Source organism: Podarcis cretensis, assembly GCF_951804945.1.
Source record: "Podarcis cretensis genome assembly, chromosome: 7".
Classification (NCBI taxonomy): domain Eukaryota; kingdom Metazoa; phylum Chordata; class Lepidosauria; order Squamata; family Lacertidae; genus Podarcis; species Podarcis cretensis.
The window spans coordinates 42,843,610-42,869,379 of record NC_137176.1 but is presented as its reverse complement, the minus strand read 5'-3'; the positions used below and the strand labels follow the sequence as shown (position 1 = coordinate 42,869,379).

At 37.4% G+C, this 25,770-nt stretch overlaps 1 protein-coding gene across 6 annotated transcripts in view; it reads right to left on the bottom strand.

The window, feature by feature from the left end:
* The window catches only part of SPIRE1 (spire type actin nucleation factor 1), an 84,009-nt gene continuing 58,239 nt past the window's right edge, over positions 1 to 25,770 (bottom strand). For 2 of the 6 annotated variants that reach the window (XM_079982922.1, XM_079982923.1), the window contains 10 exons: positions 21,527 to 21,693; positions 18,903 to 18,993; positions 16,787 to 16,929; positions 15,135 to 15,188; positions 13,534 to 13,707; positions 7,399 to 7,536; positions 6,341 to 6,411; positions 5,299 to 5,326; positions 4,753 to 4,889; positions 1 to 3,870 (listed from right to left, as the gene is read on the bottom strand). In XM_079982922.1, the coding sequence (XP_079839048.1) occupies positions 3,612 to 3,870; positions 4,753 to 4,889; positions 5,299 to 5,326; positions 6,341 to 6,411; positions 7,399 to 7,536; positions 13,534 to 13,707; positions 15,135 to 15,188; positions 16,787 to 16,929; positions 18,903 to 18,993; positions 21,527 to 21,693 (1,262 nt within the window). In that variant the 3' untranslated portion in view covers positions 1 to 3,611. The remainder of the gene's footprint in view (positions 3,871 to 4,752; positions 4,890 to 5,298; positions 5,327 to 6,340; positions 6,412 to 7,398; positions 7,537 to 13,533; positions 13,708 to 15,134; positions 15,189 to 16,786; positions 16,930 to 18,902; positions 18,994 to 21,526; positions 21,694 to 25,770) is intronic. The other 4 variants (XM_079982924.1, XM_079982925.1, XM_079982926.1 and 1 more) reach the window with 2 other exon arrangements.

Sequence of the window (25,770 nt, the reverse complement as noted above, 5' to 3'; positions counted from 1 at the left end):
TATGACAGAAAGGTGTTTTTATTTTCCTCATATTTCATATTTAAATAAAGGATTTCAACCAAAATAATAATAGAGTAACATTGTCACCAGGGATGCATAAAAGTTCTGTCTGCACACCAAGGCATTGCAAAGGCTTTGTCGCCACCTTCTGCAGAGCGGAGCTAGCTTGGAATTTCCCACAAAATATTTTCATGTACAAAACACACAATCATTTTACTGGATGCAGGTTTTCTACAATACACTTGGGGTACTTCCTAGATTTATTAGTAATTAGAAAAATAAATGCTTTAAAGGTCTTATGGTGCCAAGTTTGCTGTTCTAGATAGCCTTTCTCTTTAAAACTCATTTAAACATTGGTGTGATTTCTGATAACACAGAAGTTGGCTCATTTAGCTTATTTTAAATTTCCTCTTCACTCTTCATGAGAAGGTTGATTCTCACTACAAAGAGTGGTGGTTCTCCAAAGTTAATATATTTTACACATATTTACAAGTTGATATGACTATGTTGAAACAGAGTAGGGCACCAAAAAGCTTCACGTTACAGGCAGCTTCCTGTGATATGGAGAAACAGAGTGAATATCCTTACTACTTGGACCACAGTCGGAATATTAATGGCAAGGTGACAAGAATGTTATGTCACATAACACAACACTCAAGGAACCAAATTTCTCCCCAGGCTTCAAACAACAACTTTGTGGAACTTCCTCCCCCAAATTAAAGGCTGGCATATTTCCTTCATCCTGACAGAAAGAGTCAAAGAGGAAATGAGAAAGGCAAAGGGCACTTGGAAAGTGATGACTGAAAAATATCGAGCTTGCTAGTGGCAGTTTCTATTAAGATCGAATGCTGCATGTGGCTGTAAGTGCATTGGCAAAGGGAAAGAAAGAAGGAATTGTGTTGTCTGTGTGCAGGGATAAAATTATTGAGACAAGTAAGCGGCCTCCGCTTATATCGCTGGCATTCAAGGTGACTCACACTGTCAGCACCTCAACTTCAAACCCCTCACCTTAGAATTTGAGGGGCCCTCTACCAGAAAGATCCCCACTTCACTCCCTGTAATTTGACTGGACCCATAGGAGCACCAAAGTTCATGTGTGCAATACTAATAAAGAGCCTAGAAAATCTAAAGAATATTTAATAGAACGAGGCGACGATATGAGTCCCAGACACATTTCACAAAGAGAATTCGGGCATTTGTCTGAACACGTGAACTCTGTATCTGTAGGCAGGAGATAGCACATGCAAGCCCTGCCCCACACATTTGTTCCAAAACTTCCCCATGTTGAGCAGGATAGGTCTATAAGGGCATAGTACTTGCATTCCCTTAAACGTGAGTAGAGCATCATGCATGATTGGGTACCCTGATCAACCTGGGGAAGGCTGGAGACTGAGCGTGTGAGCTGATATAGATGGGGTCGTTGGGAGCAGGCTTTCAATCCCTAGAAGTATTTGTGTGTCCAGGCACATATCAGATACACCTTATTTCTCTAGAAAAGTAGCTAGACAACCAGTTCTTGATAAAGACCCCAGACTGAGGAAATAGAGCAGGTTAGCTACATGGAAGAAGAGATGACATAGAAAACCTGGAAGGGTGAGAATCTCCTAGCTGATGCCTCATCTTACTGGGAGCCATTGCTGATGCCTTTGTGAGCTGTGAGGTGACCCCTTTGCTTCCACACAATTTGTGGCATTTATTAATAAAATGTAGCAAAATATAAAAGGAACAGGTGCTCTCAGTCCATTTTTTCCAAGCTGATTAATGGAAAAAAGACGATAGTCTAACAATACTTCTCGGTCTGATGTCATCACAATGCAATTTTATCATGTCAATTAACAAAGTGAAATTTAACTTCTGCTGTTATTGACCATGGGTTATGTCCATTGGTGGAACTCTTGTGGCTTTCCCTGTAGGAGTGTTTTATTTTGCCAGTGAGAATTCCTCAATTGTGCCAACAGTCCCAGTTTTGTCTGTAGTGTAGACATGGCCTACATTGGTTTATCCAATGAAAATAGAGTAGTCCCACTGTCTTGGCTGAGTTGGACCAGAGACCCCATTGCATCCTAAGACCCCAAACATTAGTGCTTGTGCAGTTAGTTGAATTTCAGATATTAGAGCAGCAATATCAGGCTTCTAGTCTTTACATAGTAGCTCTATTTCTTGGCCTCTAATGTTTTGGTTTTCTTGGAAGATAAGATTCATTTTCATTGAAAAAAAATGTCTGGATAGAGGTTGCATTAAAGCAGATTCTGCTTATTTTGGAAGTGAACTGAGATGTATCTCATCAACCTAAAATGTGAAAATGAAAATTCAAATATTTGAATCCTTCTTATCATATACTGAATGCTGATATTAAATATGGACCTAGCCATTAAAAACGTGAAAGGATTATTGTTCCTGTCCACTGGATGATTTGCAAATATTTATAACTGTGCTGTTATAAATATAAAAACAACCTAGCTGCACACTCTACACTAAGCCCCAGTTTGTTTACATTTAAAAATCAGAATATAAAAGAGTGCAAAAATGTAATGTTTGGTAATATTCCTGGAACTTCAAAACAGCTAGACAGTGTTTCTCCAAACCTTAAAAAAAACCTACCTCTCAATCTGAGACACGCCTGCCTCAAATTTTTGCAGGGTATAAAATTTCTTTACAGCCAAGATACAAACCCCTGTAAAAATGGGGCTTATAATGGATATGCTTCCAGACCCTTAATTATAGCAGTACTTAGGTGTTCTACTATAATACAAATATACATATGATCTATTTTCTCAGGATTGTCACCCAGAGAATGTTCTTAATTTTACAAAAAACTCATTAATATTAAAAAGTTGCACTTATCTTGCATCCCCTCCATAGAGAGTATTTTGCTTCTGTCTAAAAGCTACAACTAACAACTACTGCAACTAACATTCAGAATACATTCAAGATAGGGAAGAAACTGCTATTACTTTAGACATAACACACTTATCATTATACTGGAACAAGTAGCAGCTGCAGGAAATAGTTACCCAATCCAGGCTTCTTAGCTTATTCAATATTTTATTCTAGAACCCAGACAGTATAAACTATCTAGTTTAGATTGATCGACCATGCTGAGCACATCCTTTAAAGCTTTGTGCTATACCATAAGGCATTAAGAGCCATGGCCCCCGTCAATTTTCTGTACAAGCATGGGCTTGTGTGCTACAAAGACTGAAATGTATATGTTAGTTGGTAGTAAATGCCAGCATAGTTCAATAATTACAACTGTGCTAACACCATTGTGTAGTTCCGTAACTATATTTTGACTCTTTTCTTGAAAATTATCGAAGGAATGAACACTAGAAAAAATAATGCAAGTAAAGGCTCTCTTTGTACACTGTGCCACATACAAAAAGGCAACAATTTCAAACGGACATTTTCTTCCTGTGCAAACAGTTTTATCTACTGACCTGCTGCATAGCCCAATTTCTTACTTTCTCTCTGTGTATAAATTATGGAGTGGCAAAACCAGTGATCTAATGTAAATGTAAGCTGTCGGGTGGAACAACGGAAAAAAGACATTCTGGTTTCACCGAGTTCTCTCAAGACTTCATGAATACAAAGCAAAGAGAAAGGCACACAGCTCAGATCTCATTGATAGTCCTCTCAGAAGGGCAATACTCCGAGGTGCCTGGGGAGGACATGTAGAATGACTGGGTTTTCCTTTTTAATCTGGCTCGCTTGTTAGCCAGGGAGAGGCTGCGGCGGCTTGAATTGATGATTTCCGAAATGAACTTTTTGCAGTCCACACACACTTCCATGGTGCTCCAGTCCTCCATTAGCTCTTTTGGAAACAGTGCTTCTTCATCTGATTTATCTACAGACTTGGACTTTGAGGATAACCTGAAAACAAAGCAACAATTCTATTCTTATTAGGGTTAGTCAGCTTTCCAATTGTACCAGAGAGGTGAACTCTGTGCACTCTAAAATAACAAATCTGTCTCTCACAGGTCTTTTTACTTCCTAACATATTGTGTCAGGGGAGAGAGGTGTTTCTTGTGGCCAGTTATGATTAATGCAAAACACAGATTAATCATAGCAAAATTGTGCTATTTGGCTAACAGTTATGAAGGCGTTTATCTTAGAAAATGGTTATATACAAGCAAGAGAAAAATAAACCTTTGCAAATTAGATTCATATATGATTTTGCACATTGTTTCTATAACTTTAACGGCAACCTTAAGTTGAAAAACTAGTTATGTTTCTCTAGCAAATAATGAAACAAATTTTATGACTAGTGAGTACCAAAAAAGACAAATGCAAATTCAAATTTTAATTTTAAAAAGCTAAGCAAGTTCTTTTCTTGCAGCAAAACCTTAAAAACTAAACATTATGTCCGATTGCAGCATCCTGTTCATGCAAATGAAACTTGCCCTTCTGCTATAATCTTGCAGCCCTTTGTACACCTCCAAAATCTGCTCTAAAGAATTGGGACAATGTAGAGCTGATTGGGAGAATTAGGAGGGTGGTGATGAAAGGAAATTATGATGCGTCTGTTGGAGCAACACTGGATTTTAACAGTGGGTTATTGTGGCTTGAAGAATAGATAATTAAATGAATATTTCTCTAAAGTTACTTCAGCATGCAAGATTGGGTGCAGAGCATCTTAGAAATAAATATATGTAACAATTAATTGCCCACAAATAAAATGAACTATGGAATATAGTCCATGAAAGTAGCTGGTAGTAGATAAGCAGTCTAATCTTAATCAGAAGTATCACTTACCTTGGCATGCCCCTAAGGGACCGGTGATGGCTAGTGGAAGGTTTATCTGGCCTCATAAAACTCTCTCCTTTCTGTAAAGCCGAAGGTCCCAGAGAAAAGATGGGAAGTGTAGAATATGGCTTTGATGGCAGGCGCATCTGTTACAAAGGAAAGAATAACAATTATAGATTGAGCTACCTAGAGACAGTGCCGTTATGTGGGCTTGTACAACTTTCACAAGCATATTCCCAGTGGCAATGACCCAGAATTTGTTAACCATAGAGATACCAAAGCAATACATTCCCTGCAGACTTCTACAGGAGTCCCATTTTTAAAAATGTTGCAAATACATATATTGCAGATGTTGTAAGAAAAGAAATATGAGTGCATGAACACTACTGTGTATATATGGCAAGTATATTCAAAGCAGGGGATGCTGTAAACTGATTTTTTGGGGGGTTCTGCTGAAATTTTTTCCTGTTGTACTTTATAGTTGAAGATGAAGATAGTGATGAATCACACCACAGATTTTAAGAAGATGAAGGATTTATAGGTTTCTGAACTTACCTTCTTGCAACACTGTGAGCATACAGGCCTATAAAAGAAAAAGAAAATATATAACTTACTCAGCTAATTGTATAATACTTTTGTAGGACAGCACTGGACGTGTCTCTTCAAAAGTTGTATTGTTCTTTCCTAGTAAAAATGTTTTACGAGCTACGAACTATTTTTGAATTTCACTGGCTTTAGCTTAAATACCAGAACTCAGGAGGTGGCAAAAAATAAAAACAAAGGATTGTCATCCAAAGAATATTGAGCATATGGCCTGGGTCTTGCCCATCTTCATGTTTCAACTGCAGTCCTGAGCTACAAAAGTGTTGCCTAATGTTAGGGCATACTGTAGCTTAGATGAGAAGTTTAGGGACCTCACAAGCCACGATTGGCATGTTTCCATAGACCTATAGATCTTAACCATTATCAGGAAATTAGGAATGGAATGTGTGAAAAACCCAAGAGCCCCATTCAGACTCGAAGTCAGCACTCTTCTTTTTATTTAATCACATCCTAGAAGATTAGATGGCAAATTTTAAATGGCTCTTATGGGAAACTCGCAGGAGCATTAAACTTGAGTGGCAATGTTTTCTTATAATTTCATGCAAGCAGTTTGTATTAGTGAGCATGTATGTGCAGACCAAGGGGACTAAATATCATTCATCCATTTCCTGCTCTTAAGATATTGATTCTGAGAAACTTCCGCAACCAAGGCATTTGAGATATGTTGTTGTAGCATCTACTCCCTTCTTTGGCAACTTGTTCTTTTTATGTCATTCTACCAACTTCAAATATTAACACTAAATCTGAAAGTGCTTTTATTCTGTCTTATGTCCTATCCCATAATGAGCATTTGCTAATCATCCCTACTCATTATCTAGGAAAACACAAAAACTCCCTGTTCAAATTCTCCTTTACTCCTAAATACAGTACAAATATCACCTTTTCTCCTTCAATTACATACAAAATGTAACACAAAAAGTTAAAAATAAAACAAACAGAATTCTGCTCCAGTGCCTTCACTAGTTACTGGTTACTATGAAAACCAAAGGCTTACCTTTTACAAAACTGACAGGTATAGGACCAGGTGAAGAAAGAAAACCTCCTTGTTCGGCAACAAAAACAGAGCTATAAAAATTGAGAAGAGCCCATAGCATTAGTAGGTCTTTCTAGAAAATCAATTTACTAACATCTAAAAAAAATTATCAGTAAAGATAAAGGGTAGAAATTGATGTCATACTATTACGAATGTTCTGTCTGCACAAGTATATCAGCTTGGCAAATGGAACAATCAGAGCCCATTTCAGGGAGCATGCAGTGGGGGAAACCCAACTGCACAAGCAGAAGCCTTTGCACAGGACTTCTGCTTATGGAGTTTATGATGAGCAGCACAACTCCCCCCACTTTTCCTCTCCCTTGCAACCAGCTGTTCAACATCAAAATGTGCTTCAGAGGGTTGGGAAAGCTTCTGGAACAGATTTGGGGGTCAGGCAAGGAGAAGAAGTAGTTTGCAACCCAATACATCCAAACTGTAAAGTTAACCAGCCGCCTTATAGATTAAACCAGTGCAATTAAATTTGTGAAATGTTTCATAGCCCTTTACTTAATCTAGAAGAAAGCACTCGAATTAGTCATCTGACAACACAATCTTAAAAGCATTCTTACTCAGAAAGAAGTTTCAAAGAGTTCAGTAAGAACTGACTGAAGCATTTCCACCATTCTCAAATGACTAGAATTACATGCAACTCAACAACTCAAAGAAATGTATGGCTTTATGGTGCTATTCTTGACTTTATCCAATATAGCATCAAGTAACTGTACTGTCAGCTCAAAAACATATGCTTAGGTAATGGGACTTTCCTTCCTTCCTAAATCTGCTTTGGAGGGTTGGGGGGAAACCCATAACAGATTTAGGGGATGTGCAAGGGAAAAAGAAGGTGAGAAAATCCTATTGCAAAAGAATAAATCCTTGAGCTGAGGGTGGGGGAAGATTACTTAACATGATGGATGCAGGCCTTAATTTGTTAATTTCAGGAGCTCTAATAACATTTAGCTGAATTTTTTCTTCATCATTCAATCCCGGTTCTCTGGGAAAATCAGCATGAGCATCCTTACCTTTCCTTTCTTGAGGGCAGTATAGACATCTTTATACTGCTGGTACTTCTCTAGCTCGGCCTTCACTAACACTTGACGGATGTGCATTACTTCTTCCACTGTAAGAGCCAGGCATTCCACTGGGTAACAAAACTCCTCCTGAAAGCCAAAAGGTTCTATTTTAAATATGTATCTCACATAATTTCATAGCCACCAGCCTAGAGAGCCAGTCACCTGGTTAGTAAGTTGAGGAGAGAAAAGATTTCATCACCCAAACCAGAAGTGTATATCTGGTCCAGAGGCATCACATGTTTCCAGAAGGCTAAGAGTTTAGAATTTGCAACCAAAGGGGTCTAATGCTCACTAAAAACATAGTCATTTATTAAGCCAATCACTGTATTATGAACCTCACATTATAGATGTGTGTTCTGATGCAGAAAAATGCAAAATAATGTTGCCTGCCACTGAAAACACAGGCGCTTATTTTCACTGAAATGCCTGACACTCTGTGATGCCTAGAACAGACCGAGAAATGGTTAGTAGCCCAATCCCAAAGAAAACTTTATTCTGTGGTATCATATGTAGGTAACTTAGTATTCTAAATATCCAGTACAGTTAACATTACACACAGGTTATATTGTTCCTGTATAATGTTACACAATCAGTTTAAACTTCATACAGTTACATACAGTGATATTTGTGACACAAATATAGAATTGCTTTCTGACGCTAAAACTCCCTAGCAAATTGATGCTAAGCTGAATACACATTCAGCACTGATGGTACCACAGGATAAAACACCAATTCCCAATTATTTGTAATTGATTAAATAAATCTAGCTAAAAGACAGAAATTATTTGCACATCCCACTATGTTGTGCTTTCTAACAGGGCACAGTAAGTCTTGCAGCATGGTATGTTGACCCTACTGGCTTGTACAAGGGCAACCAGTCGTCTATGGTGTGGAGCTAGGACTTTAGCCTAGATCCAAGTCCAACATTATCAGCTGTCAGAAACAATGGCAGCAAATTTCCATAAGCAAAGAAGCATAATACTGCACATTTGGAAATCCAATTTGCAAACCAAATATGCAGTTAAGATCCGCTGCAAGTTATTTAATTTTACAGTCTAAAGATTTTCTGTCTTTTAGGAAGAAAAAAATCAATTATGATGTATACCAGATAAAAATGTGCATTTAGGAGCCACCATATATATTTTAAAAACTGCAGTCTTACCAATCTAGAAATGGAATACACACAGAAACTTCATCTTGCTTAAGGTGCCCACAAAGGTCTATAAACTGAGTGAAATTTGCCTTTGTAATAATTACTTTCTTGGTATTGTTGAAGATGCTATTTTTCTGAAGAGCCAAAATTTAATACAGCTTGCTTTGAAGGATACTTTGCTTCAAAGCAAAGCCAAATGTGTTTCATAAACATCACATTTCAGAAAACAATTATGCTTTCTAATGTGTTTCCAATGCCAGGTAAAGATTTCCCAAGCTTTTTAAATTAAAAAAAAAAACTTTTATTGATCTGTTTTATTTTGTTTTTAAAGAGTTTCTGTTTCTAGTTTTATTATAAGGTCTTGGGTTGGATCCTGAGTTGCTTTCAGTGAATAGAAAGACTCCTTCTATTCACAGAATGGGTTGCAATCCAAAAAGAGCAAGTAAGAATAGGTGGCTTTTGCCTGCTTCCCCTTTCAATCCCTTACCACGCTGCCTTTGAGGCCTTCAACCCCCCAGGAGGGATGTAGGGCTAAGGGAGAATAAACAAAAAATACTTATTTCCATTTCTTTAAGTGAGTGGAGTTCTGTTCTTCAGAACTCTGGATCAAAGCCATTGTATCTGATTGGCAGGGAATCTATCAAAATAGTGATGGAGGCTGACCCAAGGCCTCGCTTCATGTTCCAACACCAGGAGAGACACATTTTGTTGTGATTGTGGCAGGGCTTTTCAGTTGGGGTACCAGATTGTGCAACTGCCTCCTCCCAAAGAGATTTGATTAGCCTATTCAGCGATGATTGTTAGGTAGGTGGTTAAGATTTACTTTATTTCAGCAGGTTTTTGATTAGTTTTTAATTCATTCCTGCCTGTGGATTTGTTCTGTTAACTTGTTTTAAGACTCTTGGCTTTCATAACATTGTCTAACTGATATCAATGTTGTAAATTGCCTTGAGTGTACCTTTCAGGACTGAAAGGTGTATCCAGTTGTGTCTCCCTGCTGACAGAAGGCACTTTGATCCAGCAAAGGCCTCATTACCTGAACAGTGGGCAGTCTGCAGCCCCCTCCAAATCTGATCAAGAGGGTTTGGAGACCTTTTGGCAGATGAGTGTATGGACCAGCAGGAGAAAGGGAGAATTTGCCAAAACCACCTCCCCACCTTCCATCAGCAGAGAGGCACAACTGGATACAATTCATAAAATATCAAGTAGGGGAAAGTGGTTCAGTTTTTAATGCAAATGGATGCATGCGTGGTGGTACTAAACCCCCTCCTACCTGTGGTTGACCTCCATGCAGTAGTTATGTCCCCTACCCCCAAGAACATTTCTTCTGAGCATATCTATCTCCCTCCTTTTAACAGCAGACTAACACCATATCAATATACTGACTATACCCCAATGTTTCAAAAGCAGTCCATGATGCTGCATTGGGATGAGGAACACAAAGCCAAAATCTAATTGGACATGCAGAACTGAATCTAATTGGACATGCAGAACTGGATGGCTTTTGAAAGCTAGTCCACCATATTCAATGAGAATTTCTATACTATATCATCATTATTATATTTATCTTTGCCACCCCCTCATACTTTATCATCACAAGGCAGCTTAGGCTGAGAGCATGTGCCCAGTCCAAGGATAGCCAGTGAGTGTCAGGGTTAAGTGGACTTTTGTCCAAGTCTCCTAGTTTACTACTATTAGCACAACACTATTTATTGTGCTATAATTTCTTCCATTTAAGTATACTTAGGATTACACCAAAGTGATATACCATTTCAGAGAATGAAAGAGAAAAATTAAAGTTTGGAAATGTGTGCACCATACAGACACACTCACTAGAGAGCCAGTATAGACCACAACCTCAACCTTTTCTGCTTTGTAATACATGGAATAGCCTTTTAAAAGATTTCAATTCTAATAGTATTTGCTTAAATTCTTCCCTTAGCTGTCTTTACTGACTGCAACCATTTAAAATAGCACTTAATGAATACTTTAGGACCCATTACTACCAGCTACACTGGAGTTCTGTAATAGCTTTATTTGTCTTTATTTATTTGTAATAGCTTTATTGTGTCTCTTAGGTTTTTTTTCTTGAATATGCTCTATTGTTCTCCACTACAGTAGATAAAGAAAATATTATGTCTGTTAAAAAAATAATCTATGTACAACTACAGACATGAGCAAAAAAATAATAATTTTGGTCTAAATGCTTTTTTTTTTTTCATTTTCAAGAAGTTAACACAAGGACAACCAAACTGCAATGCAACATTAAAACAAATGATAGAGATACTGAGTTCTTATGGAAATATATTTTGAGATGTTGCAATGAGATTACGTATCAGCTAATATCCTTTTAATGAAAGCAAGTCATTGAGCAGTCCAATTGAAGTTTATTGAAAGAGGCATTTGGCGTTTCCAGTTCCATACAAAATCCATTCCACTATCATGAGTACATGTAAATGAGTGTACAACATTGTCTAATATCTTTTTATTTCTAAGATTTTAAAAATGAAAATAATGAAAATCCACTATTTGTTGGATTTGAACACATGTTAATATTGAATAAACTTGATATAGCAGAAGCACAAGCAATCATGAGTTCAAAATGACAAGCATGTCTGACTGCATTCCCAGAACCTGGGAACCAGAAGGTCAGTTATGTAAATTCTGATGTTTATCTGAAAAGGACCACAAAGTCTTTAGTGCTTGAAGGAGGTTTTTCATCATGTGAGTCTCAGTATGTCTTGACTGTATCACTCTGCGTGTCTCTAATAATATTGGCCAGGATCCAAACAACAAGGGAATTACTCCCATGATCTCAAAAACTCTACTGGACTTGTGTCCCCGCCCCAACAGTTGCCCCCCCCTTTTTTGTATGGCAAACTGTTTTTGAAACTGAAAGGAGCTTCAAAATCATGATAGGACATGGGAGGTCAGATATGGGGGTGGGGCAGGGAATGATGGACAAAAGATCTATTTAGATCCAAGCAATTTAATTTCCATCTTATGTTAATTGTACCCAACAGGCTGTAAAACGTGACTGTGATTCATCACCATGTATTTAAAATAGTTGCTAAAATATACTTGTAATGCCTTTTCCACAATCCTCATTAAAATGCATGGGAGACGCATTGAGAATTGTCATGCCTTTTCATTTTTCCTAAGGAGAAATTTCTCTGGTTTGTGCCTAGCAACTCTTCCCCACAAATAATTTAATATCTATAATACTGTTGTTTTTATGAGAGTTTAACTTTCGTTTCTAAATATGTACTGAATCCAATTTTTATTGAACATGACAAACAGTCTGAGTATGGAATAGTTTAAGAGTGCTTCCAACGGGGCTTAGCGTTGTAAATGAGGCATTCAGATTTCAGATTTCATAAATGGCTTCACTGGCAATGGGTGTTTTTTAAAAATTAATTTATTGGATTTTCTGTGGAAAGGGTCTAATTACATGGCAAAAAACAAAGGCTGGCGTTTTGATGCTTATGACACTGTGTGGTCACTGCAGAAAAAACTTGCAATCTCCTAATAAACACCCATCTGGAAGCACCTTTTATGATCAGGGATTTTTTTAGGGGTGGCGGCTCATAACCCAGCCTCATGGAGCTGTTAGAGGTATCTCAGAATCCAAAGTGAGGAAAATCCATTCAGTTCCACTCTATATTCTAATCTGGGGTGTGTTCATACTACCACTTACTTTGCATCCAGCGCGCCCACACTGCTAATTTTTGAAATCACATTCACATGTTGTTAGCTACAATCCTTACCAATCCTGTGGTTTCTTGACAAGAATTGCTGAGGTTTCATGAGGCTTTTCCCTCCTCAAACCAGATTCAATCTGATTAGAAAACTGCATGCTGAGTAGGCAGGAACATGAACATAGCCTAACAGTGGTTTTTCAGGTGCAGATGACAGCTTCATGAACAAGGGTTCCAGGGGGGTTGCAGGGGAAGGAGACCAAAAATGCCATGTGCATCGGTTGAAGTCATCCCTGGCCCCTCCCTAATGTGGAAAACTCTGTGCAACTAAGACTTGAAACACAGCAGAGAAAAATGAACTTGCTGTGTTTCAAGCCACTAATGTGTGCAGACCCACAGGCTGCTGCTAGTCTTCCGTTCTCTTTATAGTTCTTCCTGCACCAGAAACAATTTAACTAGCTTTGGGGTTTTACTAGCAGGATGGAGCCTTGAAGCTAATAGCACTGCTTTCATGGTGGAAATGGCTCATTTGACTGGACTGAAAGTGTCCCATATATATCTTGCGCTCTTATATTGCTACTTATCAAAAACTAATAAAGGAGTAACTTTAATCAGGTAAAATATAGTAAATATTGATAGACTGGTAGAGAAAGAAAACCTACATTGTATATATTCTGCAATTCAATGTTATTGTAACAAATATATTAAAATTTCCCTCAGATGTCCTTACACAAATCCTCAGAATTCAATATGCTTCTTAAACCTACTTGATTTATAAACACTGGTTAGTGATTATATTTGCTTGCTGAGTTGGCACACACAAAGAGAGAAATAATGTATAAATATCAGAATTTGGGCAAAACTGGACATCTGTTGTTTCAGATAAGTGGTTTTAAAATAATTTTTTAATTCTTCTCAACTGGCTTTCCACTGCTTTTTATTTTTATTATTTAAAATTCCACTGATTTCAGATTATGACAATTCCTTCCCTAATAATCTTGTGATGTTGCATTTTTAGTTTGCTGTCCTTTCATAAGTGATTTCTGTTCCCCAGCAAATTGATTAGAGAATCTACACATGCACAGAAAAGACTACAGATGTTGAAATCAACTTGAATCAGAATCCAGTGACAATCTAGGCTGTTAATTCTTGCCATAGCTTTGAAAGCTCTCCCCTTTTTGAGGGGAGAAAAAGATGACTAAGAAAGTATATAGGCAGCAGTGCAAGGCAAACCTTTGAGAGTGTCCACTTGTTGTTAAAAGCTCTCTCACAAAGATAATATATAGTCCTTGCCACCCCAAATAAGGCTGCTTCAAAGGGATGGGAGCTAAGCTGAGAGGCTGTATGTATGGCTGGGAAAAGTGTTTTGAGCGTCATCCTTGGAAATAAACCTGTTATCCTGGGAACCTGAACAACAGACAGGAAGGAGAAAAGGGAATGCTGAACACAAGCAACAATTTTACCCGTGCTTCTGATCATGTAACTCTAGCTCAAGTATTAATTTCCTTAGCATACTAGCAAGCCAGTTTAATGAAAGTGTAGCTAGTATGTGAAATAGGACGAGTGCCCTTCTAATCCTGCTGAAAAAACAGGCAATTTTCTGTTCACTGGAAATGATGGGGTTTCTTTCACCTTGGGAGACCAACTGCCATCATTGGAGCAGAAGATAAGCCATGAAATTTCATCAATCCTAGGGGAAGGGATGAAGAAGTTTGCCATTAAAGTAGGTAACATTTTGAGCTTACTTATGTCACTTCCTTCATATTTTGAGCCTGTCCAGTAATGGAATTGCATCCCTAAAGCCATATGTTAGAACTAGGCAAGGAAGTCTAACACTGAAAGTCTTCAATGATAATTTGAAGTAGCTGCTTAAATTTCTACAGTTTTTAAATTGAAAAAATGGTTATGAAATGTCAGGTATCACCCCTAGGAGGCACTATTACACAATACAAATACATTTATCACGAACAAAACACCATAATAATATCCCTTTTCTCACATCATCTTTTAAAATAGCATGACTGGGCCACATTTGTTTACAAAAATGTATGAAGTGTGCATAAGGCTACAAGTATGAACACAGAACTATATTTCATTGCCAATATATGTGCTGCTTTCTGATACTACAGAAATTATTGCAGCCATTCTTATGTTATGTTAGGCATATTAAATGGACATGAACTTTCAAATTCTCTCTCAGCAAAATGATGAACCAAGGAGAAAACTATTCTATGGCATGAATAAACCTTATAACATTTGTGCGTACTACTTCAAATCCAGTTCCACCAAGGAATTTCTTTGAATTTTTTTCTTTGGTTTGATTAAGTAAACTATACATTTTCTGGATTAGTTAATGGTTGAAACACTGGGATGCAGATGCACCAGAGACATACACTCTGCAAATCTAAAGGAACTGCCTTCTCTGTATGTATCACTTCCATGCACTCTTTTCAATATCTGTGCCACACAAACATTTCCTCAGAACAGAGTGCTTTCTGTTGTGGCACACTGTGAAATGTTCTCTTTTAAGAAATTCCATCAAGCCAAGAACTTAAATGGGTAAAGGCCACTCTAAATAAGATTCTGAGCTAAACTGAAATTTGGATTTTTATTTTGTTTTCTTTGATTTGGCCAACTGCTATCAATTTATACTTTTTATCGATATTTTTTTTTTTGGGGGGGGGGGGGTTTGCTTCTGCTACTTTGGCTTTTTCATTTTTCATTTTATTCTGCTATGTTGTTGTTTTAATGGTATGTTGTAGCCGCCTTTGGTAGTTTTACAAGTAAGGCGGAATACAAAATTTTAAAATAAAAAAATAATGATGAATACTTACAAGAAGCCTTCTCATTCTCATAAGGCCAAACAAGAACAGAAATAGGGGGTGCTCCTTTTGATAGTACAAGATATAAAATATTAGATTGTTATTCAGAAATATTTGTAGATGTAAAGTTCTCCATCCATTTCGTATCTGCTGTAATTTTATCAACAGATATTATATTCACATTTCTTGCTCCCATCTTACCTTAGATCTCAAGAACTAAACACAGCTGCCAAAGAACATCTTTCTTCCACAGACAGAGCTCTAAAAGTGAAACCCAGCTAGTACCCAATATCAGCTGACAGTAATGTAAAAAGGCAATAAATTTGATTCTTTTGTGCCTTTTTATTGAAAAAAGAGAGCATAAGAGGTCCCTATAAATGAATAGTAAAAATACTTAAAGAAGACAATCAATAAAGTTTTCAGATTATTTTATAAAAGGATGGATGAGCTGGGATGTTTTTCAAAAGCACAAAAAAGAAACTCCAATTTTGTACAGGATCAGAATAATGTTAATCAGAAACGGCAACCAATTAAATACTCCCAAACAACACCCCCCCCCCCCCGTGTAGATATGTGGCTGTGATTGGCCTCAGTGGAAACAAACATCTTTGTACCACATAAAAAAGCTAGATTTTCTGTATGTTGATTACTTCCCTCAGTCATACTTCAAACAAACTCTCTCTCATGTGTAAAACAATTACTTTCTTTAGCTAACTTTTCAAAAACAATTCTTTTTGTGTTGTACTCTGCACGCTGCACTAACAAATAAGCTTAAGGTTACTGAAATGCCATTTACCTAGGATCATAAGATGTACTCAAGTTAGAATCATATGACAACAAACCATTTGATTTCTTCTTGGGGAATAGACTGTGCCCTCTACATTAGTACATGAAGTATATTATTTAATACAAGTTAACCTCAGCACCTTGAACAGTTGGCATCCCAATCATGGCCTCTTGAGCCAAGGAGGAATAAGAAGGACTCTCTTCAAGTTAAGCAATGCAAATAAATTGACTTGAAGAGCTTGCCAAGTGCCCCCTGCTATCTCAAAAACTTCTTTCAGTCTGCCTCAGTTCTAAGGGACACTCTTGGGCCCTTCTGGCAAGGGACAAGAGACTAAAAAGTGAACTCGGAACTCTCATATGAAATCCAAGTTATTTAAGGCACAGTGCCAGCCCCAAAGCAGGCATTTTGTTCCCCCATCACATTTACGTGCTGTCGGAAAACTGCTTTCAATTAAAGCCAATTGGCTAATCTGTTGTACTCGTTTTCAAGAAAAAATTAAAAAATTGTCCTCAATGGATTCTTATATTGCCATGCGATCACATCTGCTCTAGGCTTTTAAAATCAAACTAATGTGAGAGAGGGGAAAATATCAACCTTCTTGTTATTTAGAAACATAATAATTTTGTCAGCATATTTAAATAAAAATGTCATCAACGCTTAAGCACAACATTCAAAACTTGAATCAGAAAGTTTTCTCCTGGAGTTTCCAATCAGTTTACAGTGGATGAAGCTCAAGTGCTGATTCAAATTCTCACACAGTTCAAGGTAGTATTACATCTGGGTTTCAACACAGCATTTCATTATCCTCTCATTGTTGTGCAGCTGTTGTGTCTTTACCCATCAACCAGTGTCGAAAATTATCTACCACGCTACTTACAAGTGATCTGGAGCTCTGCTTTGTAGGTGGCAGGAACTGTCGAACATTGGTTGGTGTTTCCTTTTCAATGGAATGTCGCCTCTGAGGTGGCTGTCTCCTCTCTGGCTGTGGTGTGGATGATATTGGCAAGAATTTCGGAGGCACTATAAATTCAATCAGCATCAATTAGTTCTAAGTAACAGTTTACTTTGCTAATAATCAGACATTTTCTTTTAAGAACAGGACCAATTACATCAAAGGAACCCAATCCTATTGTTCTACTCAGACTGTGGTGATGCTTTAATAAGTGGAACTGCATCAAGTGTTGAACACAATTTTCAGTGTATTTATTATGGTGGTAAATTTATAAAAATGATTCCAAGTCAGCTTCCAAGCCAAAATCTAATAAAATTCTTCTATATTTATTTTAACACCTTTACAGGAAGATAACAAAAATGTGAGCTAAGGTTTCTTTATAAACCACATACCTTTGTGTGAAATCAACCCAGAGTGAGGCTAAACTATTTCCCCAACAATTCAGGAGCTTAGCTGACCTAATGATTTAACTCCCTTACTCAATCCACATCTAAACCACTACATTGCAACATTTCTTCACTACATCGGTGGTTGCTATAAAGATACAACTTCAAATAATTAACATATGTACAATTGTACAGACTGTTAGCTGCATTTTCTAATATGGCTAAAATGATTTCTTGCTTCGTTATACCCCATCCCTACAGATTCACATGACTACCAGTGGATTTTGCTACAGCAGGATTCTACAACTGAGTAGAAATATTCGGCATTGCTCCCTAGTAATCACAACCTCATCTGAAAGTGTGAAGAGCTTTTTTTTAAAAAGACCATGGAATTACAAAAGCATAATCCTCCCCTCTCCGCAGGCATCACTCTTACGCTGTTTTGATAGAGGTGATACACAAGTGTGTTGCTCAAACACTCCTCATATGGCCGGTACAAATCTATAGAATCACAGGAGGCCATGAGGATTTCAGATGTTCAAGACTTAAAGGTTGATGCAAAGGTTGTCAAGTCAAATCAAGTAACCTTTATTGGCATCACGTAAGAACATTCAGAATACATTCAAAATAGCACCTTGAAAAAAAAAATGAATCTTTAGGCATCGAGCTGGAGCTCCTGTACAATTCTAATGAGCAATATATTCTCCATAATATCCTAACTAGACTAAAGGATGTCGAGAGACAAAATATTATGGCAGCTGTAAACAAAATTTGCTCCCCCAGTTTCTACGATTTAAATATCTTAGATTGCAGAGCCAATTACGTCTCTAAATTAATAATCCCAGCCCAACGTAGGGCTTTTATGCTGGCCCGTTTGAATGTTTTTCCCTCAGCATTTGTCTGGGGAAGATATCAAAACATTCCCAGAAGTAAGAGATTCTGCAGATGTTCTATGAATGTCCCGGACACTGTAGAGCATATCCTCTTTCATTGCCCATTGTACAGTACGCTCCGTCAACGCGTGCTGTCCCCCCTTTCGGGTGGTCTGGAACCCCAGCAAGCTGAATGTGTGGGACTCTACCTATCCGACGCTGACCAAAGGGTAACGGCGGGGGTAGCCGAGTTTTTGGCAGCAGTCCTCCAAGGAGCAGGTTAACAAGGAAAACCACTGATTCTATATGTATATATTTATATTTGTATGTAGCCAACTCCTGCCTTTTTTATATATATCTCAAGGCTTTTATATGTTATTTTCCTTTTATGGTTTTACCTGCATAATGCCTAATAAAGGTTTGATAAGTGATAGGCCAGTATGATCTCGTCGCCACCCCCAACGGCACAGCAAAGGTTGTCAATAGATCCTGAAGTATCACACCTGCATTTTCCTTTAGACTGTTCCAGATCAGACTCCCTGGACACCAGGACTTTCCTTTTTTTGCCAATTATTGTTATTTATTTTACAAATTATTACAAATCATTACCAAATTAATTCAACTTAAAAGAATTTTCTACAACTGGTTTCCTGCTCTCCTTATGAGATATGTCTAAGATAGACCCATGTTGCTGTGTAAGTTTCCTTTAACTTAGTGAATTGGGTCATCTGCTCCTAGAAGTTCCTACTGTACTGCACACTTTTTCAAAGGTTGGATTCTTACCCTTTTTCCCAGATATGGTCTCTGGAAATGTATCTTCCATTTGGGAGGGAGAAATACTACTGCTGCTGGGTGATTTCTGTACATACTCCTCCTAGAAAAAAGAAAATAGGTCCTTTTGATGTTCTTGTTGATCAATTGCTTCCACTTTAAAAAGCAGACAACATCTGCAATACTTTATTTAACAAGTTCCAATTAAAAGAAATGCTTTAGCATTTCTACTTTCTAGTTATTAGCAAACTTTTCATGTGCCATGATCAGAGTTTTTATCAACACAAGGTACTGAAAAACACTAGTATATATAAACATTGGATCACATTAATAAAAATATTGCTAGAAGACAACAGATTACAAAATCTTGTGGTTGTCCCCCCCCCAACACCTTTGCTCATGTACCTCTTTGCTCTGTTTCCATAAATTTTCTTATGTATATACTCAACAAATATTACTTTTATTCATTTGAATTTAGAATAGAGTTTGCAGCTTACATACTTATAAAGTATAACATGATTACTTAGCTGGTATTTCTACTCAATATAGCATTTTTCCTATTTCTTTAAATTGTATTGGTAATTTACTTTCAATTTATTATAACATGAAATTCAACCTAAGGTCGTATTTACATTATATACAATCCAAGCTGTATTCTCCTGGCTATAAGCATTGAATAAATCACTGTCCCCGGCCAGTAACAGGAGCTTCACATTTTTCTTTTATGGCATCTTCTTTCAAAAATGGAATTTCAAGTTAAATAAGCTGTAGCTCAGAAATTACACTCAAGCCCTTTCACTGATTGCTGCTATTGTTTAAGTCCTTTATCAACAAATCATGATATGGCATGGTGGAAATTTGCACGTCCATATTCCAAAGCAAACTCACTTGATACACAAACAAAGATTTCTGTGCAGGTCATAACGTGGTTCTCTTTGGAATCCAGATCCACAACAAATACTACAAGGTGGTTCAAGAGCTTCATTTTTAACTTTTTAAAAAAAGGTACAAGCCATTCTGAGCAGCTACAAAGTACAGCTCCTGTTGCATGGATTAAAAATGGAGCTGCAAAGGCCCCTGGAACAATAGTTTGTGATTATGTGTCGTCACTGAAGAAAATTATATGGCAGGGGGTGGGGATGACATGATTGTCCCTAAGGGCTGAAACAGACTTTTTATTTTTTAAAAGTGAAATTGGCATAAACCAAATTTGAACTATCTATCCATCTGTAATCAAGACTTCTATGTCAGGACTTTAGAGGAGAGAGCTGTAATTAATTCAGTTTCTGTTTAAGTGAAATAAGAGTTAACTTTAATTGAGACACTTGTTAGCATTATAAACAGCGTTAAAACCTTGATGATTTTTATCACAATGCATTTTATAATAAAAAAATTCTGGTATTGTAAGTTTGTCTGTTCCAACTCCTCAGTAGCTGAGGGTGGGGTGAGAAAGAGGTGAATGCTTCTGTTACAAGCATGCCTGACCTGGAAATTTTTATAGGCATCAGGAATGCTACCTGGCTGACTGGTGCATGGAAGTTTACCTGCTTGATGGCGTGTCTCCTTGCAATTGCCTTGTTAGCCAAACAAACTGAATCCCCACAGAACATCCCTTAAGTCGCCTGTTCAAGTATTGCTTTGACCTTGAGTCCTAGCAAAGGTTCACGGAAACCTACTTAGGTTTTGTTCACTAAATTTTAGAACTGGGTTGTTAATCTTAAAAGAAAATGTGGAAAACCTCACATTTTGTCAAGACTGATTCATTACTTGTTTTATTTAGGGGAGTGAATGCAGCACTATAACCCAACTGTAAGCTATTACTGAATACAGACAAAAGCAAAAAGAAGGTTGAACTCTGATAGACTTGTGACAGTCTATGACAGAAACTGTTATTCTACAAGAAATGCTATGTGCTGTTATTCAGCCTGAGCTTCCAGAATTTGGAAGGGCCATAAAGTTCCCTGGGACTAGAACAATCAGACAAAACCATGCCAGCACTCCCAAAGAAACCAAACATGGACAGGCAAATACTGCAGTGCCTCCTCTTCACTCAGGAGTTTAAAGAATGTGCAGTGCTGGGCACAGGAATCACATGCAACTTATTGAAAGATCTTGCACAGCCCAAAGTCTCTCTCGTCTCCACTCTAGTTCCTGAGCCACCAACCTTCAAGGGATGCAGGGCCACCAGCTTTGCTGAGAAGCCAGACACCTCCATATGATCATCGTCTGACAGCGGCCATTCCACAAGGCAGAAGGGAAGAGAAGGGATATAGACCAGTTCATTGGCAGAACTGAGAGACCAATAACTTTGGCTCTGCCTCTTCTTTAACTTCTTCTACACCGCCCCCCCAATGATTATTAGAGTAACTTGTAACATAAACCTAAGTTTGCTTATTTCCTTCTCCCTTAGTCCTTTTCCTTTTTGTGTCGTGTCTTTTTAGATTTTAAGCCTGGGGGCAGGAACTTGCTTGTATTGATCTGTAATTGCTCTGAAAACCTTTTCTGGCTTAAGGTAAGATTTAAAATTAATCAAAAAACAAATATATAATACCCTGAACAAAAAATTCTGACAAAATAGAAATTAATCAACAAAAATGTAAATCCTGAAAAGAGGTTCAGACTAACCAGCACCTTACCTCTGAATCTGAGCTATCCAGTTCAGCCAAAGTGGGAGCTTTCAAAAGTCTCTTCCGTTGTACTGTCAACTTAGTAGCACCGATGCCATTCACCTTTGCTTCTGATGAGAAGCTGCCATTCTGACAGCTTTCTGAAAGATTTTTGGAGGCCTCTGGTGTTGATACATCTAGGGGGGAAAGAGAAAAATTATTGTGGTGGCACAGTAGAAAAGTAAACTCCACTTATACTTGTTTCTCACAGCGCAATTAATACCGAAGTTTCACAACTGTGAAATTTATCTCTTTTTTCTATAAAGATACAGACACTGGAGTGCAATGTGGATGTGATGCGACAGAAAAGCATTAGTGGATCTGAGGAGGAAGGGAAGCATGTGACTTTCACAAATGTACTTTCAAAAACCTGATCTCATTCAAATTATAAACTTATTTGTGTTTCTAGCAGATAACCCTTTGCTCAAAGTTAAATAAAACCAATAAAATGTTAAAACTTGGGGAGCACTTTTGCCCATGTGAACCCTCCTGTACCTCTACTAGACTACAAAGCAGTTCCCCACCCCCAGTTGTGCAGAAAGGTACATCTGTCAGTAGAGCCCAAGACTCTTAATTCCAGGGTTGTGGGTCTCAGCCCAATGTTGGGCAAAAGATTCCTGTGAGGGGGTTGGATTATATGACCCTCATGGTCCTGTCCAATTCTATGATTCTGTGGATAAACAAATCATCCATCCAATATTGCTAAAAATAGTTTTAGCATATCAGCAGCCAGCTACTTACACCTTGCAGAACCCAAAGGAAATTCACAAGGAAACATACACGCAAACAGAAAATATAACTAAAAGAAAAGAATAAAGCTCAAGGATAGCTTGAAATGCATTTTACCAGACTATTTTTTGGTCACACTTGTAAGTATTTTCCAACTGATATGTAGTTGGGAAAAAACATTTGTTTTTTACCTTTAAATAATTCTATTACCACTTAAGATATAGATTTTAAAAAACCAGGAGTCTTGTGGCACCTAACACATTTTTGTGGACAACAGCCAACAGATGTACAAAGGGAGCTAAGGGAGGAGGATTCTAAACAGTGAAGTGCAAGGAAAATGATATGCAGGTAAGTGCAGACTGTGATAGTTATGCTATTTCCACCATCCTTTGCTTTCCTTCAACTTCACTCTTTACATTCCTCTTCCCTGCCAAATGTGTGTATGTACCGTATGTGTGCGCATACGTGTGTGTGTGTGTGTGTATAGATAAACATACAGACACAACTGCAGGTAACATTTGATGAAGAGGACTAGTCTATGGAAGTTTATGGGGGATTGCTATGGGTTAGTTTTGTTCTTGTTCTTGTTTTTATTATGTGTTTTGTGTTTTTATTTTGTATTTTAATGCTGTGAACTGCCCAGAGAGCTTCCGACAAAGAGCATCAAACAAACAAACATCAAAATGAATTTGTTAAGTATTTAAGGTGCCACAAAACACTCTATTGTTTTTGCTGCAACAGACACTGGTATCCCTCTGTCATTTGATATATATCCCTACCGTTTCCCAGCTTTTAGTTATCTCAAGAGAATCAAGGCCACAATGTCTTCAGACCAGTGAAAAATAGAATAAAATATTGGAAGCAACTGCTTATAACCAATATTCAGACTGAAAATAATTCAAACAGACGGTAAAGGGCAACTAACTTAAATTTACAGCAAAAAATACAGCTAGCTATTAGATCTCTCACACACCACAAAATTACTGTAAATACAGGTCTTTTAAAGGCTGTTTTTTGTCAGTATAAACTCTGAAATGATAATTAATTAATTCAATGCAGATTAATTTAGTCAGACAAATGGGAAGCAATAGCAGTTACTTCCACTGTTAGCAATTCCAAGACAAGCAGTAGCCTGGCTGCAAAATAGACATTTCTCATCTTGCCAAGATGGAAAAATAGCTATCAAATATCACAGGATGCAATCCTTTTTGGAAAACGGCTGAGTTGGATCTTTTTATAGTGCAATCCTATACATATCTTCTCAAAAGTAAGTCCATTTGTTTTCACTGGGGCTTATTCCTAGATAGGTATGCAAGAGCCTTAATGCTATGACATTTTGTATCAGTGTCTACTACTAATGTGTAAAGCAAGATAATACAAAACCAAAATGGAATTCACCTTTTCTTTCTAGGTACAGATTACTGTGCTTACCAAATGAATCAAAGAGAACATAAATTATATATGAACATGAGCAATCATGTACCCATATGCTGTTTGTGTTCAAGAGCAGCTTTCATTGGAAAAGACAATTAGAACAGATGCTTAGGATTTTTAATATGCTGTTTGCCTAGATATGGGTACAATCTGGAGATGACAGAAAAATAAAAATAAGTCACAAGGTGACTTAGGGATTATCCAGACTTCCTCTTCCAGGCACAGCTCTGGACTTTAAAGCGCTATGTGTGCAGAAAACCTATTGTTGTTTGCCCCGATTCAGTGGTAAAATGCAGGTTTGGACACAGAGCTTTAAAGTGCTGACCTGTGCCTAGAAATGTGGCACAAAAGGAATTGTGGATGAGCCCTTAGATAGGAATGATTGTGTGGCTAGTCCATACTTAAACATGTTGCTAGTTATAACTTGAAAAGGACAACTTCAAAGCTAGGGTTATGAATTTGACTTGTTTCAATAAACCATGATTTATGATTAACCACATCAATGTAACTCCAGATGATGCTAATCAAAATCAAAATTAAAAACAACTGATGTCCTCTGTGTGGCTATGCTGGAGTAGCAGTAGGGTGGCTGGGTGGAAAAGAGGACAGGGCACCAGCACTTCTAGAAGAGAGGATTTCATTATAGCTAAACCTGCTGGAATTCCTTCTTCTTGAAAAGGAAAGTGTTATGGATAGTTGTAGCCCAGAGCTTCTACACCTTACCAAATTAATCTGTGGAGGACGGAAGTCTATTAGAGAAGAAAAGGAATTGGGATTAAAGAATAGGGTGACATAAATCTGTATATAAGAACATATGGATTTATGGTTGTATGTATGCTTTTTGTATGGTTTTTTTCATTTTTTTTTTCATTTTTTGCTTGATGTTGTCATTTTATTATTTTGGTTATTTTATTGCCTGTGTTTGTTCATCAAGTAAGAAAACAAATAAAAAGCAAAATAAAAAACACACAAATTAATCTGTGGAAATGATGTTTGACATGTCTCCCTAGCATAACTATGTTCATAATCCTAGTCATAAAAACCTTTGTCCTGGTTTCTTTTGTCATTCTCCTTGATGACCAAGTAATTGATTATCAAGGAAATTAGAAGTCTCCTCTTTCAATTGCAATAAACTGCACTAGACGGTGAGCAGGGCAGAAGTAGGGAGCACCATCTATTTCTTAGTTAACATTATGTCTTTGATCAAATCCACTTTCTTAGGAGAAATCCTAGTTCAGGCCTTTTCATTTAAAGATAAAATTCCTGATTCAATTAAGTAGCTGAATACCAGGAATTGTGCACTGATATTAAAGAATCTGTTCCTAATCTTCTTAATTTCCATAAACAGCTTCCTCTGTAACCTCCCTGTTAGTATACAGTGGGTTCAGAGAATAAGAGTTATCGTTTCCTCTGAAAATAGTTCCCTGGTGGGATCTTTGTTAAATTATTAATTACTGAATCCTCTTTGCACAGCTGGTCGAAACATCAAGTAATTTATTTGAACCATTTCAAGATCAATTGAATAACTGCTTCAGCTTCAGACTTAAAAAGTATTTAATTTACAAGCTCTATGGAAGTGGATTTCCAGTTACATTTTGGGGGATCGGATAATCCAAGAATAGCTGGGTTAGGGGAAAAATCCATCTCTCCCTTTCTTGTACCTCAGCTCTTCTATCTTCTAGTTAGAACCTGAATTCAAACCAAAATAAAATGGGCAGCACTTCACATACATACATAAATAAAATTGCATATAATATGAAATACACTCCCTGTCACCCTCTTTTACATAAAACCACTGAAATGCACATCTTTAAAATAAGAAAGCAGCATTTTTAAGCTAAAAACAGAAACAAACAAAAAACCTTCCTCTCCCAACACTTCTGTCTAGCCAGCTGCTAAAACTGACCAGAAATATCAATTAGAAGGAATGTCGAAATTTAAGAGGCGAGGAAAATGTGAACAGCAAGCATGACCAATGTAGTAACATATTATGATTAAAGTCAGTGGCTCCATAGGCATCCCTATGTTCGTCTAACACACATTGGCACACA